The sequence below is a fragment of the Trichomonas vaginalis genome, chromosome III, assembly GCF_026262505.1.
Source record: "Trichomonas vaginalis G3 chromosome III, whole genome shotgun sequence".
Taxonomy (NCBI): Eukaryota; Parabasalia; order Trichomonadida; family Trichomonadidae; genus Trichomonas; species Trichomonas vaginalis.
The window spans coordinates 24,761,417-24,776,139 of NC_067205.1; the positions used below are offsets into that span (position 1 = coordinate 24,761,417).

General features: G+C 34.2%; 7 protein-coding genes and 2 pseudogenes across 9 annotated transcripts, besides 2 other annotated features; 5 read left to right on the forward strand and 4 right to left on the reverse strand.

The window, feature by feature from the left end:
- Positions 1-8,801: part of a mobile genetic element that runs on past the window's edge.
- Positions 63-888, forward strand: TVAGG3_0758450 (organellar and viral DNA polymerase type B; the record flags this gene model as incomplete). Its single annotated transcript, XM_051245511.1, has 1 exon — positions 63-888. A coding segment is annotated over one exon (826 nt), but the record flags the coding sequence as incomplete, so codon positions are not given.
- TVAGG3_0758460 (organellar and viral DNA polymerase type B) lies at positions 3,561-3,836 on the forward strand (the record flags this gene model as incomplete). Its single annotated transcript, XM_051245512.1, has 1 exon — positions 3,561-3,836. One exon carries the CDS (start codon positions 3,561-3,563, stop codon positions 3,834-3,836), a length of 276 nt encoding a protein of 91 aa, XP_051092099.1.
- TVAGG3_0758470 lies at positions 4,767-5,046 on the reverse strand (annotated as a pseudogene). The gene has a single exon. A coding segment is annotated over exon 1 (280 nt).
- On the forward strand, positions 6,770-7,129 carry TVAGG3_0758480 (uncharacterized protein; the record flags this gene model as incomplete). The annotated part of the gene is made up of 1 exon (XM_051245513.1): positions 6,770-7,129. One exon carries the CDS (start codon positions 6,770-6,772, stop codon positions 7,127-7,129), a length of 360 nt encoding a protein of 119 aa, XP_051092100.1.
- Positions 7,160-7,660, forward strand: TVAGG3_0758490 (repellent protein 1 family; the record flags this gene model as incomplete). Its single annotated transcript, XM_051245514.1, has 1 exon — positions 7,160-7,660. The coding sequence occupies one exon, from the start codon at positions 7,160-7,162 to the stop codon at positions 7,658-7,660; it is 501 nt and encodes a 166-aa protein (XP_051092101.1).
- TVAGG3_0758500 lies at positions 8,101-8,533 on the reverse strand (annotated as a pseudogene). Its single transcript has one exon. A coding segment is annotated over exon 1 (433 nt).
- Positions 8,802-10,177: 1,376 nt separating the features above from the next.
- TVAGG3_0758510 (serine threonine-protein phosphatase family) lies at positions 10,178-10,420 on the reverse strand (the record flags this gene model as incomplete). The annotated part of the gene is made up of 1 exon (XM_051245515.1): positions 10,178-10,420. One exon carries the CDS (start codon positions 10,418-10,420, stop codon positions 10,178-10,180), a length of 243 nt encoding a protein of 80 aa, XP_051092102.1.
- A 1,867-nt stretch (positions 10,421-12,287) lies between these two features.
- Positions 12,288-13,143, forward strand: TVAGG3_0758520 (calcium ion binding; the record flags this gene model as incomplete). The annotated part of the gene is made up of 1 exon (XM_001286606.2): positions 12,288-12,788. One exon carries the CDS (start codon positions 12,288-12,290, stop codon positions 12,786-12,788), a length of 501 nt encoding a protein of 166 aa, XP_001286607.1.
- A 450-nt stretch (positions 13,144-13,593) lies between these two features.
- Positions 13,594-14,723: part of a mobile genetic element that runs on past the window's edge.
- TVAGG3_0758540 (integrase core domain containing protein family) lies at positions 14,058-14,680 on the reverse strand (the record flags this gene model as incomplete). The annotated part of the gene is made up of 1 exon (XM_051245516.1): positions 14,058-14,680. A coding segment is annotated over one exon (623 nt), but the record flags the coding sequence as incomplete, so codon positions are not given.

The window sequence follows — 14,723 nt, forward strand, 5'->3', positions numbered from 1 at the left end:
AAATAACTTAAAAAAATCTAATCTAATTTTTTCAAAAAATATTTTTTTATTTCCTACTAAAGATGTATCGGAAGTTGTCTAAGTTAGAACACTCGGAAATAAAACAACTTCTTACAGAAGCTAACATAGATGTTGCAAAGCATTACGCAACAAACAAAAAGGCACTCGCTGACATCCTCAATGACTATAATGGTGAAATAACTTATGATAGAATTCATGAGTTCATAAAGCCGCAACGCGGCGAGGACGAAGTCCATGCAAGAGCATTTCCTTTAAATGACGTTGCTATTGACTTATATCATAGACGTTCAATACCTCATGATGTTCGTCAAGAGATGTTTGACATAACAAATGCAAACGTTGGTGAAACAAGAAGAAGAGACGACACACTGAAACAACAGAGAAGAGAGATGTTTAAAAGTGCTATAGAACAAGTTCGTAAAGCTAACGATGTCATTCGTTCCATTGACGACAAACCAAAAGAAGGTGAGAGATGGTTAAAGAAAGATGAAGAGAATAGGAAGAGAAATGTGAAGTCAGGCAATAGACTCATTGACTTTAACATCGAAGCTTTAGATGAACCAAACAGAGACTACTTACACAAACATTTCGGTAAGGTTTTCATGAGACTCTTAGAGAAGATTAAAATAAACTCACAACAGAGATGGATGGTATGTTATAAACTTGGTGGAAAGTATGAATGTTCTACGTTAAACCTCAATAATATTGGAACATTACTACATCAGCTCTTGAAGGAGAACTTTATATCAGAGATAGAAGCAAATGCTGCAGGTATTGTTGAAATGCACTATGACTTCTTCTTGACAAACATAAAGAATCTTACCGAAATAAAGATGTATGATTTAACAGAATATGAAGGCTTAACGATGTCAGATGTAAAGAAAGGCAAACCAAAAAAGAGACCATATAGAGATGAAAGCACACTGACAGAAAGACAGAAAGATTATTGAACAGACTTAACAAACAGGAGATAAACAAGATATAGACTTCTGGAATGAAATCCTTGGTGAAAAGAAGTTTTATAAGAAGAGAAGCGGTCAGTTCTGGAAGTATCTTTGCACATTACCTATAAATCTTGAACGCTACCAAATCTTCAATGAACTGAACAAAAGAACTGCAACACTTATGACAGAAGATAACTGCTTCGTTTATGCTTGCATTCAGGCTGGAGTAAATGAAGAAACTATTGACCACATGAGAGAAGTCATTCGTGTTAGAGACTTTCCTCAAAGTAAAGTACAAGAAATTTCTGACGCAACTGGTATAGCATTCAATGTTACCATTGGTTATTTCAATGACTCAAGACATAATGAAATAAAGAGATATATACCAAAAGAATGCGAAACTGTTAGAACTATTGACTTACTTCTTGTTGAAGACCACTACATGCTAAATGAAAGACTTCCAATGACAACATATTTCATTCGAAACTATAAAGAAATTCTCAAAGCTTGTGGTGGAATGAACATTGAGAAACAGATGAAGATTTATACAAAGAGAGAAGATAAATATGTAGTTCGTTATGATAGAACAACACCGTTATGGGATGTTATGAAAACATTGTGGGAGTGCAAATATTTCGAACCTATTTCTTATGGAGAACTTTTCACATATACTACTGACTTATATAAACAGAACCTTGCACCATTTAAAGATTTGACATATGCTCCAAAGTATTGTGTACAACTGAAGAAGAAAGCAGAGTCAAAAGAAGTAAATAAAGCTAAATGTAAATTCATACCTGAGCACGTTTTCTTTGCTGACTTTGAGTGTAGCACAGATGGCTTTCATAAAGCTTTTAACATCTGTTACGACAGTGAAGATGGTTCAGTGAGTGAAAGCATTTGGGGTCAAACTGTGCAACAGAATTTTTGGAAAGACTTCCTGACAAGAGTTTAATATATTTCCATAACCTCAGTTATGACATAAACTTCATCTTAAGACACATGACAGAAGTGAAAGGAACTCCCATCATTAAAGGTTCACGAACAATGCAAATAACTGGTTTATATAAAGGACGGGCAATTATTATAAAAGACTCTTACAGTGTTATAAATAAGAAGCTTAAACTATTTCCTGCTATGTTTAACTTACAAACAGGACCGAAAGAAGTATTTCCATATAACTACTACAGCAGTGTTTTGTTAGCAAATGACAACAGAACTGGTGTCATTTCTGAAGCATGTAAGTTTATCCGGGATGCAGATACATTCATGAAAAACATAGATTCCATCAAAGGTTGCAGAATAGATGAAAACCACTTCGACTTAGAAAAATATAGCACGTTTTACTGCAAACAAGATGTAAGAATTTTAAGAGAAGGTTTTGTAAAGTTCCGCAATGACTTATTGAAAGAGTTTGATTTAAACGTTTATGACTACGTTAGTATTTGTTCTATTGCTAACAAATTGTTTGAGAACAGAGTATACTTCCCGAATGGAAATCTTTATGACCTCTCAAATAAACCAAGAGAATTTATTTCGAGATGCATTCAAGGTGGAAGATGTATGTTGTCAGATAACATGAAACAAAAGAGCAAAAAGAAACTCATTGCTGACTTAGACACTGTTTCATTATATCCTTCAGCTATAGCAAGACTTTATACTTTAGAAGGTATTCCAAAAGTATTGAAGGATGAGATGTTAAGCACAGAGTATCTCATGAGACATTTATTCGATGACGACCAAAAGGAACCCATTGGTGAAAAGTTTATGTCTGGCTTCTTTGTTCTCATTAAGATAACAGAGATTGGTATACCCAGACACTTTCATTTAATAGTTTGCGACCCTGAACTAAATCCAGAACTTAACGTTCCAAGAAGTTCAAACACTTGCTGTCTCATGTATGTTGACCATATAACATTACAAGACCTCATAAAATATCAAGGTGTCAAATGTGAAGTGTTGCAAGGATACTATTACGATGGAAACAGAGATATGAGAAAAGAGATGAAGTAAAGAAGTTGTTTGAGTTAAGGTTAAAGTATAAGAAAGAAGAAACCCTTACAAGAAATTATAAAACTCATTCTGAACAGCATTTATGGCAAAACTATTCTATCTCCTATTGAGTCAAAAATAACCATAGTAGATGACAAAGATGCTATAAGATATGCTATAAGAAATTACAACCATATAGTGAAGTTCGAAGGTTTGGATGGTTCAGATAAAACTATTTTCAAGCTAACGAAAAGCATTTGCAGACACTTTAACTTCTGTCCACTTGGTGTTAATATTCTGTCTATGTCAAAACGTATTATGAATGAAGTATTCTGTACTGCAGAGGACATGGGACTTCAAATCTTTTACCAGGATACCGACAGTATGCACTTATATAATGAAGACATCCCAAAGCTTGCAGCAGAGTTTAAGAAGAGATACGGTAGAGAACTTATAGGAAAGAACCTTGGTCAATTTCATAGCGACTTTGCAGAAATAACACCTGGAAAACAAAGTTTAGCTTATAAAAGTATTTTCTGTGGAAAGAAGACCTACATAGACTTACTCACTAACGATTTAAATGAAGTTGCATTTCACTGCAGAATGAAAGGCGTGAAGCAAGATGTTATTGCTTTAACCGCTAATGAAATGTTTCCTGAAGCTATACAATGCTATTACAATGAAGATAAGAACATTCACATACCTGTTGGAACATATGACAAAGACTCTGAGTTCAGTTTAATGAAACTTTACAAAGCACTTCATGATGGTCAAGAGATTGCATTCGACTTATGTAAGTCATGTCAACCTTGCTTTGCTGAAAAGTTCAACTTTTCAATAACGACTAAAACAAGCTTTATTCGTAAGTTGAAGTTCTGAGGTCATTTATTTTTGTCAGCAATGAGGTCATTCGTGATAAAAATAAAGCTAGCGTAGATTTTACAATACTGCGATGTAGAGTTTAAGATTGTGCTTCAATGTAGAGACAGTCCTTCCCATCTGGAGGTAAGAACACTGGCATTATGGTCATGAGTGGAGAACATGTCTATCCAAAACTCACGATTGAAGCCAGTTAATTTATAGTATTTAGGTTAGGAAGTGGTGAAGTTCTTGTATGACCAATGAACTCATTTTCAACGCCTTTGGCTATATTAGAGTAAAGTATTGCTTGCTTTCTATCCCAAATGCCAGGTGTTACAATCTTTGAAAATTCATTTTTCCTCGGAAGCATTGCATCATAATTGAAAACATTCTTAAATCATCACTTGGTTCAGAGATTTGAAATCTTATACGTAATGGATTTTCTTTCTTTTTAGCGACTTCATTGAATGGTGAAATATAAAAATTGACAGTCATGAGTTCCATCTTCATTTTCATTAAATTCATAATGAAAGTCTATAAGTTGTGGCTGACTACCTTCTTCTTTCAGTTGTGCAAGAAACTCACGTAAAGGCTGTAAAGTTTGTACTTCAATGTTGAACTTTTTCTCGAACATTCATTAAATGAAATCATACATTGCAATGTTGTATCGTCTTTAAAGTATTTGTATATGTGAATGTTTTGGGCACTTAAAGACTGTTCGTCATTTTCTATCTCGACTTGAAGTATAAAGTCAACCTTTCTGAAAGCACGTGTTATATACATAGATGTTATGCCAATGTACTTCTCTTCATTTATGTTCACAATCCAGTCTGTTGGAAACTTAAACGTTACTCTGTTCCCCTTTATTTTGACGTCAGGGTTTTCACTACTGAACGCAACAGATAAAGGTATTTGTCTATACATTTAGTTCGGATAAAAATAAACCATTTACTCTTTCTTTGCTTCAGCTTTCTTTGCTTTAGCTTTTTGCTTCTTCCTTTGCTTTTGCTTCTTCTCTAGCTTTCTTCGCCAGCAAACGTGGGTTCTTCTGTCTTCCAGCAGCTAATGCAGCAAGTTGTTTTTCACTAAGTTTTCTCTTTGGTCTCTCTGGCTTTTGTTCTTGTTTTTGTTCCTTCAGTTCGGATAAAATTTGCTCACGAATTTCTTTCTTCAATGCTTCAACATCTATGACCCCTTGGGTCTTGTCCGTAGGACTTGTCTGAGTCATTTGACTGCAGATAAAAAATAAAATTAAAACTTTAACCGATGTAAAATGAGCTTGTCAAAATCAGAGCGAGAGTCTATTATATTAAATGACGCAAGAGGAATACAACATCCTTTCTATTACGTAAGTCAGAGTAAAGATGGTAAAATATACGTAAGAAAAAGAAAGGTTCCATTAGCGAATGCAGAGAGCGACAACATTAAGGTGCATGGCAAGGGTGAAGTCCACGAAGCCCATATAAAACCTTCTGTTCAAACTGAGCCACCAAAAGAACAAGAAGAAAAGAAGCCAGATGTACTTTCAATAACGAACCAAGAGCTTATTGCAAAGTTCGTGAATTTCATTGAAAAACAAACCGAGTCAAAGAACCCTGACCCAGTGAAAGAAGTTGAGACAAAAGAGAATGTACAGTTCATTGAAAATGTCAAGAAACAACTTCCACCACGAATACCAAGAAGAAGAGTGAGAATAATGAAGTAAATAGATATTTTTATCTGAAGTAAATACATGCAGAACGAACAGCTAAACGAATTTACTCCAGCAGAGCATATTCATCAGATTCGCTCATATTTCGATATCATAGACAATGCAGTTCAAAATTGGTGACACTAATAGAAATATTCTGACGCAAAGATTCCATCACAACCTGGAACTGCTAAAGATAACACATGGGTAACATTCCAATCTCTCACCTCCTGGTGAAAATATGTTGGACCTTTACAATACATTCATTACGTATAAAATGGAAGGTCAATTTATTTGCAGATAAAGAAATTGGTTCAGGTTCCAATAAAACAAACCCACCAGGATTTTGGATTGGTTTCGATGACGCTTTCTATGCAGTTGCTGATATCAAATCCTTGCAAATGGTCGTATCGTATATTCTCAAGACAACGCAAGAGAAGAAGCATATATAACTTCAAACTCACAAACTACCGAACAAATAAAGAAAGTAGATGTTTTCTCAAAGACTCGACATGAAGATGTATGGAGTCATTCGGGAACATGCAGAACAGGACAAATTGTTAGTGGTCCAATTACAGCAGGAAAATCATTTGATTTTAAGCTTCGTTTAAGAATTCCTGTTAGAAAGTTTTTACCATTAGAAGCTATTCGATTTATTCCAGCTTTTGCAGGAAACATTCAGCTTAAAGTAAAGTTCAGTAGCGACGCCTTACACATGCAACATCTATATCTGTAAATGATATCATTGCTTTCAATCCAAACTCTTAAAGTTGCATTTGCTTCAGATTCAAATCCACCGACAAATAAATTTGTTCCATGGAATGAAACATTCACTATGATAACGAAGGCAGTAGAAGCTAGTGGAACAGTTACTATTACAACTGTAACCCAGCAACTATTTCGAACAAAGATGGATTTTAATGAATGTTTCATTCATCCAAAATCATTCTCTTTAGACCCTAACATTTATACAGAACTTGTAGAACATTATACAAACGAGGCTTTATGTTTTCCTGTTAAAGTTATGGATTGGATTCCTATGGACGGTTCATTCTCAAAGAATACAGATAGTTCAAGTGCAACATTTACAGCAGCTTATACGCCTATTAATGTTAAAAGTATTTGGGCACTATTTAGAAAGAAAGACAACTATTATGTTAATTTTGAGAACCCTAAGTTTAAATATCTTCAGCTTTCCATGGGAGCTTATGGAAATATGCCTGCAGAACCTGAAAAATCATATGGACCTGTATTTTATGAAATGGTTGCGAACGCTTGCAATACAAACAATGATATGATAGGATTTAATGAAGATGTTATGAGGTCATTGGTGGATGATGGTAGTGTGGAACATAAATGGGATAGCTATGACAACACACATTTCTTATGTGGTTTTCCAACAGAAGTGGACTTTTGCTTCCAACAAGGTCAAACATCTACTGCTCCAATAACATACAAATTGTCTGTTAAAGGACCTATTGAACTAGCAACTGAAAACGTACCAAAGCCACTTATTGGATTTATGAGGGATTGTTGCTTTGCCATTCAGGTGCGTGCTAATGGCATACCAATAATAAGACTTGACGACTATAACTTAGCAGCTGACGACAGTGAGGAATAAAGGATGAACGTTTATTTTTAAAGCTTATAAATGAGTTCTTCATCAAGCTCTCGTGAACCTTCACCATCTGTGAAACAAACTTTACCAAACGATTATGGAGCACCTATTGAATATTTCTTACGAGCTGCACAATGGCAAAGAGCAGTTTCACCAAGGTTAGGTGTTCCACCAGCTCCTGTCAAAAATAGCATTTGGTCAAGTCCTTATATAAGATATGGTCTCCCACTAGGTTTGCTAGCTACAGCAGGAGCAGTTATGATGTTGAAAAGAAATAAAGCAAATGTTATAAATAATACTGAAGTAGCTGAAGTTAAACAAACTCCAACACCTTCGCCAAAACCAACGTCAAAACCAACGCCTTCGCCAAAACCAACGTCAAAACCAACGCCTTCACAAGCAAAACCTTCAATGACTCCTGAACCTATGGAAGTACAAACTCCTGTTCAAAAGTCAACTCCTAAACCGACTCCAACATTTAAACCAGAACCTACTCCTCAAATAAATCGTAAAACTCCTGCGTTTCCTTACTGAAAAAATAACGTTATTTTTATTTAATATTAAAATTTTTATTTGATTGAAATGACGACTAAAGTCACTGAAGCAATGAAACAAAAGTTTTTGGTAGAATACATTAAATCAGGAGCGGTTCCAGAAGGTTTTTACATTCATACTATGAAGGATGGTAGAGTTCAGTTTAGAAAGATAAAGCAACCATTAGATAGAGAATGTATATTAAGGAAGATTAAACTTCATGAGGACAACATTGCTGAACTTAAGAAGAAGTTAGAAGAGTTGGAGAAAGGAAGAGAGTTATAAAGCAATGAATTCAACAGGGTGAAAAAAGAGGTTAGAAAACGTGTTAGATCTAACATTCTAACATAAACATTATTTTTGTGCTATGTTTTTCATACGTGTGAGGGTGGTGATATCATTTATTTTTAAATAAATGTGGGAACAAAAATAAAGCATATCTACTCAACAGGAATGAGACCCTTACTGACTATGTATTCGTTTAATGCTTGATGAAAACAATGGTACATATTATCGTATGGGTATACACAGCGTCTGTTTCCATCGTCGTCGTATATGTAGAGCTCAAATCCAGTCCAACTTCTTTTGTACAATATGTAGCTTTATTTAAGTATGCATTTATGTAGATAAGGCAATTTCTTCATCGCTCCAGAAATAATTTTTGTTCTTTGTTGAAATAGTTTTCGTTCCTCTGCGACCATAAGGAATGTATGCAATGAACTTTGCGTCATATGGGATTGTAATATATTCGGGGTTTCTTTCATCGTCAATGGGTCTATCTTTGTTAAAATGCATGTTTCTCAGTTTTACTTGAGTTTTGAATAGTTCACGGAAACGTTCTGGGAAAGAGTCATAGTAAATGTAGTCGGACATGTCTTTGTAATGAAATAAAAAAATTAAAAAAAATAAAAATAAGGTTATTTTTATTTAGTGAGGACGGTAGTGAATTCATTAGTGAAGTCATTAGTGAAGTCATTAGTGAAGTCGTTTATGTGTCAGATGGTTTTGTAAATATTTAAGGTTAAGTTGGTGTTATGGTTGTGTTGTAAAATATACGTTACCGGCTTCGTAAAGTGTCAAAACCGCTAAGTGGTGTACGGAGGCGCGCAGTGCCACAGTACCCAAGAGAGGGATACTAACTTTCCTTATCCGCTTTCTTTTCAAGGCTAACGTTTAAGTCTGTTATTTCAGATATAGAATGTATATGAGTCTTTTTAGAATATTCGTTTTCAGCTCTTGTCACTTCACTTGACATTTTATTGTCAACATATGTTTTGTCTGCTAGTTCAGGATGAGTATGTTCTTTTGTTGCATAAGCATTGTTAGCTCTTTCTTCTTCTTTTGCTATTGCATCGTCTACATATTCTTTGTCAGCTTTGTTGTCAACATCTGCTTTCAAAAGAAGTTCATTTATAGGTTTCTCGTTTAAAGTTCCTTTTGTTGGATTTATACAGACAGTATTGTTCTTCTTGTCTTGAAATAGAAACTCATCTGTCATTGGGTTTAATGTCAGTTTTAAGTTTCCTTCTTTCAATGACTCAGATATCTTAGAATAGTTTGAAAAGTTTGTTGTGTTCTTATTTAGAGCTTGCATAATGAGTTGTCGGTTGTGTTGTATTTCTCTCATAGACGCTGTTTCATTTGACATTTTTATTCTAGATAAAATATGCTTCCAATAGAAAAGAAAATTCAAGAGTTGCTACAACTAAACCATTAGATGAACTTTTTACTAATGTCGGTCAAAAGTTTGAGACAGAGACCGTAAAGCATGAAGGCTATCGTTTTGACTACCCATTAAGATGGTTAAGAGACCCATCTGTCACAAAAGCTATTGGCTTTCGTAGAATGAAGTTCATTTCAGAAGCCATACATGGTTTCCCATTTACGGTCGGTTTTGAAGTTCGATACTATAACAAAGAAAAACGTATGTATGAGAAATTTGAACAGGGAAAACTTTTACAAGTTAGTTTGCTTGTAAACTTAGAAACAACTCTTCAAGCTTTTCAAGAAAAAATAAACAATATCTATATCGAATATGCAAACCAGTATAACATTGACGAGGGAGAATACCATCTCGATATTATTTATGACAGGAAAAATGCAACTGTTAAAATCAATAAAATAGAAGACCTTGGAGAAAACGTTTATATTTCTACAAAATATAACAACTTGGCATGGTATAGATTTATGAGGATGTTAAATCAGCCTGCAGCATATCCAGTACACCCAGACTTTTATGAAGTCGAAAACCCTAATGGAACATATGAAAATGTTTTCGACCCAGCTGCTATTATTGTTCATGCTTCATTTTCTGGCGCCCAAAACTCTTTCTTATGCTTGGCAAATGACTTTTACGAAAAACCTACAAAGTTATACGAACCACCAAGTGGAAGTATTTCAGACTTTCAAGTATGGTTTACTACAGATGGAAGAAAAAGAATAATTCTATATACCATGCGTTTTACTTAGAACTTAGTTTCATATACAACTACTATCGAACGGTAAAAATATAATTTTTTAATACGGTTGAGGTGTTGGATTTGGTTGCCAACTAGACTGTGGTGCAGGTTCAGGCTGTTGTATAACAGGAGCTTGTTCTTCTGGTTCAGGGTCTTTAGGTATAATACCAACAAACTGACCTACCCTTTTACCAATATTTTTGACACCGTTCCAAATTCCTCTTCCTACGGTTTTTATTCCATTCCATATACCTCTTCCAACTCTTCTGAAGAAGTTTCCAATACTACTGAAGAAACCCATTTTACTATATGTAAAAATCTAATGTCCGCCTAGTCTTTTGCGTTTCCTGTTGAGTTCCATAGCATTCTTTAACTGGAGCTCATACATTCTGTTTCTCCTCTGGTAGAAAACATATTCTGGGTCAACTCCTGTGTTCGCGTCATCTGCATAAAGTTGTTTATATCCCACTTCGGGGTTTGTATAAAACTCTTTCCATCTCATATTTGCATACCATGGTGGCAAACCTAACGCAGCGTCATTTGACATGGCAGTTTGCATTTGTACATCTGTTGGCACTTGACCATAGTTTGCCATTGCAGTTTGTATTCTAACTTCATTTGGAATATTCTCTGGGTTTGGTTGTCCAGGTTGCTGTGCATTCGCTAAGTTCTGTGCGTCCATTTAATATTAGATAAAAATATCTCTTACGAGTACATATGCTGAACATTTGCAGGCATTGGTTCATCTTCATATTCTCTGTACTTTTCTGCCACGTCAAAGAAATAAATGACACAATGGAAAAAACCTAAAACAAGTAGTCCTATTTCAAACCACATTTACTTACTAGTAAAATTTCTTTGTTATGACACTTTCTCCGGTTTATAGGACCTCTCTCATATTCTATCTTGTCATATCTAAACTCATAGTCATGTATGTCCTCTAACCATCTCATAACGGTTTCCAAACCACTTTTATCGGATGTAAAGTAAAAGCATGGATGGTTATGTAAAACGTCTAAAGTTTCTAAAGAGTCTCTCAAAGTCCAGTCTACTTGGTATTGAAAATCCCATGTGTTATAGAACGGCGGGTCCACTATAAAGAAAACATTTTCCTTGTCTTTATATTTTTCATACAACTCTGTCCAATGACATCTCACAAACTCTATACCCTCAATATATTTTTCTATGTCCTCTTTGAAAACATTTGTATAGTTAAGATATAAAACTTTTGACATAAGTGTTTCAATGTCATGAACTCTTATAGAACCACTATATAATAGTCTAGCAGATATACTATCCCAGTCTATATATTCTGCTTTTTTCAAAACCTCTCTCACAATATTTTTGTTATCTAATGGTATACGTTCCATCTTACCTATAGGTATCTTTTCTTTTAACTCTTTCAATATATTGTTTGTATCTGGTATATGTTTGAGACGGTCCATATAGTTGTCGAAGTCATTGCATATAATCTTTGAGTCTGGGAATATTGTATGACATAAATGGGATATATAGAAACTTCCACCGAACAAATCTACAAATGTTAGACCATTCGGTAGTTTCTTAAGTTCTCTCAATATAATATCTTTACATCTACTCTTATTTCCAAAGAACGGTAACGGTGGTTTTGTAAAATTCATTTATATATAATAATAAAAATGTTTTTACCTGAAAAGTGACAGAAAAGTGACAAAGCATGAAAACATATATAATTTGTGAAAAGTGAAACAAAAAGTGACATTTTTAAAAGTGACATCATTAATATGATGTAAATAACAACGGTTTTGGTTTTGTCACCGGCTGGTCGGCTGGGGTTCGGTCCTCCTCTTGGGTCTTGGGCAAAATTTCTTAGGGCTAGAAGGGGCGCAGCCCCTGGAAGCCCCTCAGACCTGACCTAAAGTATTTCAAAATTTCATCGTTTTATCAATTTGTTAAAATAATATATGTATGGTTACATATAAATATTTTTTTCTGATCGAAGCTGTTTGACTGATAATTGAATTTCAGAATAATATTCAATTATCTGAATTTCGAGGCAAGATTAAGTGGCTAATTGGAGAATTGATTGTATGTTCGAGGTTTTTTGATAGTTTGCTTTTGTGTTTCGATCCATTTTGACTTCATTCCAACATATCGGCCACGAACTATTCAAAAAAAATATTTTTATGATGTCATCAACTGATGCTTCTAACCCAGAAGTTATTAAACAGCTAAAGGAATTATTTGACCTTGTTGATAAAGATCATAGTGGAAGCATTGATTTTGATGAAATGGGTTACTTTTTAAATGAACTCGGAATAAGGAATCCATCATTCTTCTCGGTACTCATTTGGTACGTATCAGATAAAGATGGAGATGGTATTTTAACTTTTGAAGAGTTCAAACTCCTTGTTTTAAACTTACCAAAGATATCAAAACTACCCGAATTTGTCGCAACGTTAGCATTCCTCAAGCTTGATAAGGATCATTCAAATTCAATAGATATTGACGAACTTAGATCGATGTTCAAAGACCTTGGAAACTGCATCTCTGATAAACAAATTGTCAAAATATTCAATCACTTTGATAAAGATAAAAGTGGTACACTCGAATTAAAGGAATTCAAGAGATTCATTAAAAGAATTGCCAAACCATTTAAGAAGACTTTCAATGAATCCGCTTTAGAATAAACTGTTGACATCACAATCTTATAAGTTAAATTCGACATTTTTGTTTTATTTCTTTATGGGCTTTTCTTTCCAAATTTTCAGTCATACAGCTCAATTGAATTGGAAAATTCTGTGGTGATCGATGCTATCTAAATGAACTCATTGTTTGGTAGCATAGATTCTCTTTATGGAACTGCTTTATAGATTGAAATGTTTATCTCAAGATATAGTTCAACTGATGCTCTTCATTTCATTTCTTTAGCTTGCCGAAACATTTATTTGGGGAATTATTTTCATTTTTCAATTAGTCAAAAAAATTGACTACTCCAAATTCTTGACTAATATTTTGAATACTTGAAATTATATCAAATTTGAGCCTCAAAAGAATAAAAATATTTATGCCATAATTCTAGCAATATCAGGCGCTGGATCTAAGCTTGATTTGGTCAAGCGATTGGTTCTTTTTAGTAATCTAATCAATCCTTCAAAATATACATATATTTTTGTGTAATTTTAGAGCATCCTCGCAAGCAATATATTGTTTATTGGAATTGTATGAATTCTTAATGTGAAGAATAAGCATATATATAAAAAATGGAGATATTTTGTGTTGAGACTTGGACTTTATCTTATTCCCACAATACATTTCCATAAATTGATTGAAAGATATCTATCTGCTAGTTCAAAATTCTTAAATTGAATGAGAAAAATGAAATTCAAGATGGTAGTTATCGGGTTAGATCTAACCTTCTCAACTAAAATATATTTCTGCAGTTCATCCGCTACATTATTAACTAATTAACTTCAGACATAAAATATATTTAGTTTAGAAGAATTTTTCTTATTCTTTCTGGCATATTTTTGTCTTTCCAGTACTCCCGCTCTAATGGTCCCAGATGTGTTGGTTTAGATTCTCTCAAGTTCTTAGATGGTATAACATCTTCAACGCCTCCTTCATATCTTACTTTATAAGTGTCATCGTTTATGTTATAGCCAAGTATTTCAATAACCACTCCTCGCTTTGCTTCGTCAATGGTTTCAGCAAGTTTGCCATTACTACTTTCAACTAATTTATGACGAGGATAAAATGCAATGGAGTCGTCAGCAGCTTTTATAAGATATCCATTACCTTGCGTAGAGTCTACGATATAATAGTTTCTACTTAACCTTAAACGTTTCTTTGTCAACGGTTTGTCGTCAAGAACTACACGAACTTTTGTACCAGGAATGAGGGTAAATTGTGTTGAATTTCTGATATTTTGTGTTTGACTTCGTTTCTTTTGTATATACTTTTCTTCTTGTTGTTGTGTCATTGAATTTGGTGTATGTCCTGTTGTAGAATGTGTTGAGGAATTATATACTTCGAGAAAATGTTTCATTGTTTCTTCGGTAAAGTCTCGCTCTTGATTTAAATCTCTGAGAGTCCTTATGAAGCGGTTTATGATGCCGAGTATGTTATGGTTATGGTCTTCAGTAGTGTAGTGAGTTATGTTATGCTTAATGAGAAAATCTGTGATTTCATTGCTGAGGTATGCACTGTCTTGGTCTGATGTTAAAGTACTTGGGCTATGTTCTGCTACAAACTTTTGTAAAACTCTTAACACTTCATGAGTTCCTTTATTCCTCATTGGATATGCATATGCTTTGCGAGTGTTAACATTAATGAAGATGAGGAATGATTTATGTCCTCCTTTTCTGCTTTGAACGAGAGTGTCAAATTGGTATGCGTCGGGAGTGATGGAGTAAATTGGTAAAAAGTAGTCGTAAGGGTTTATTTTTGTTTGATGTACAACATTTTTGTCAAAGAACCTTTTCACTTCAGCTCTGTTAGTAAATCCCCAACTCTTTGCAGCTTCATTGAACTTCTTAAATGACCTCCATGGATGTTGTTCGAATACTTCTTTCAAGCTCATTAATGTAAAGTTAAAGATTTTATTCAAGACGGTAAGCCTTGAC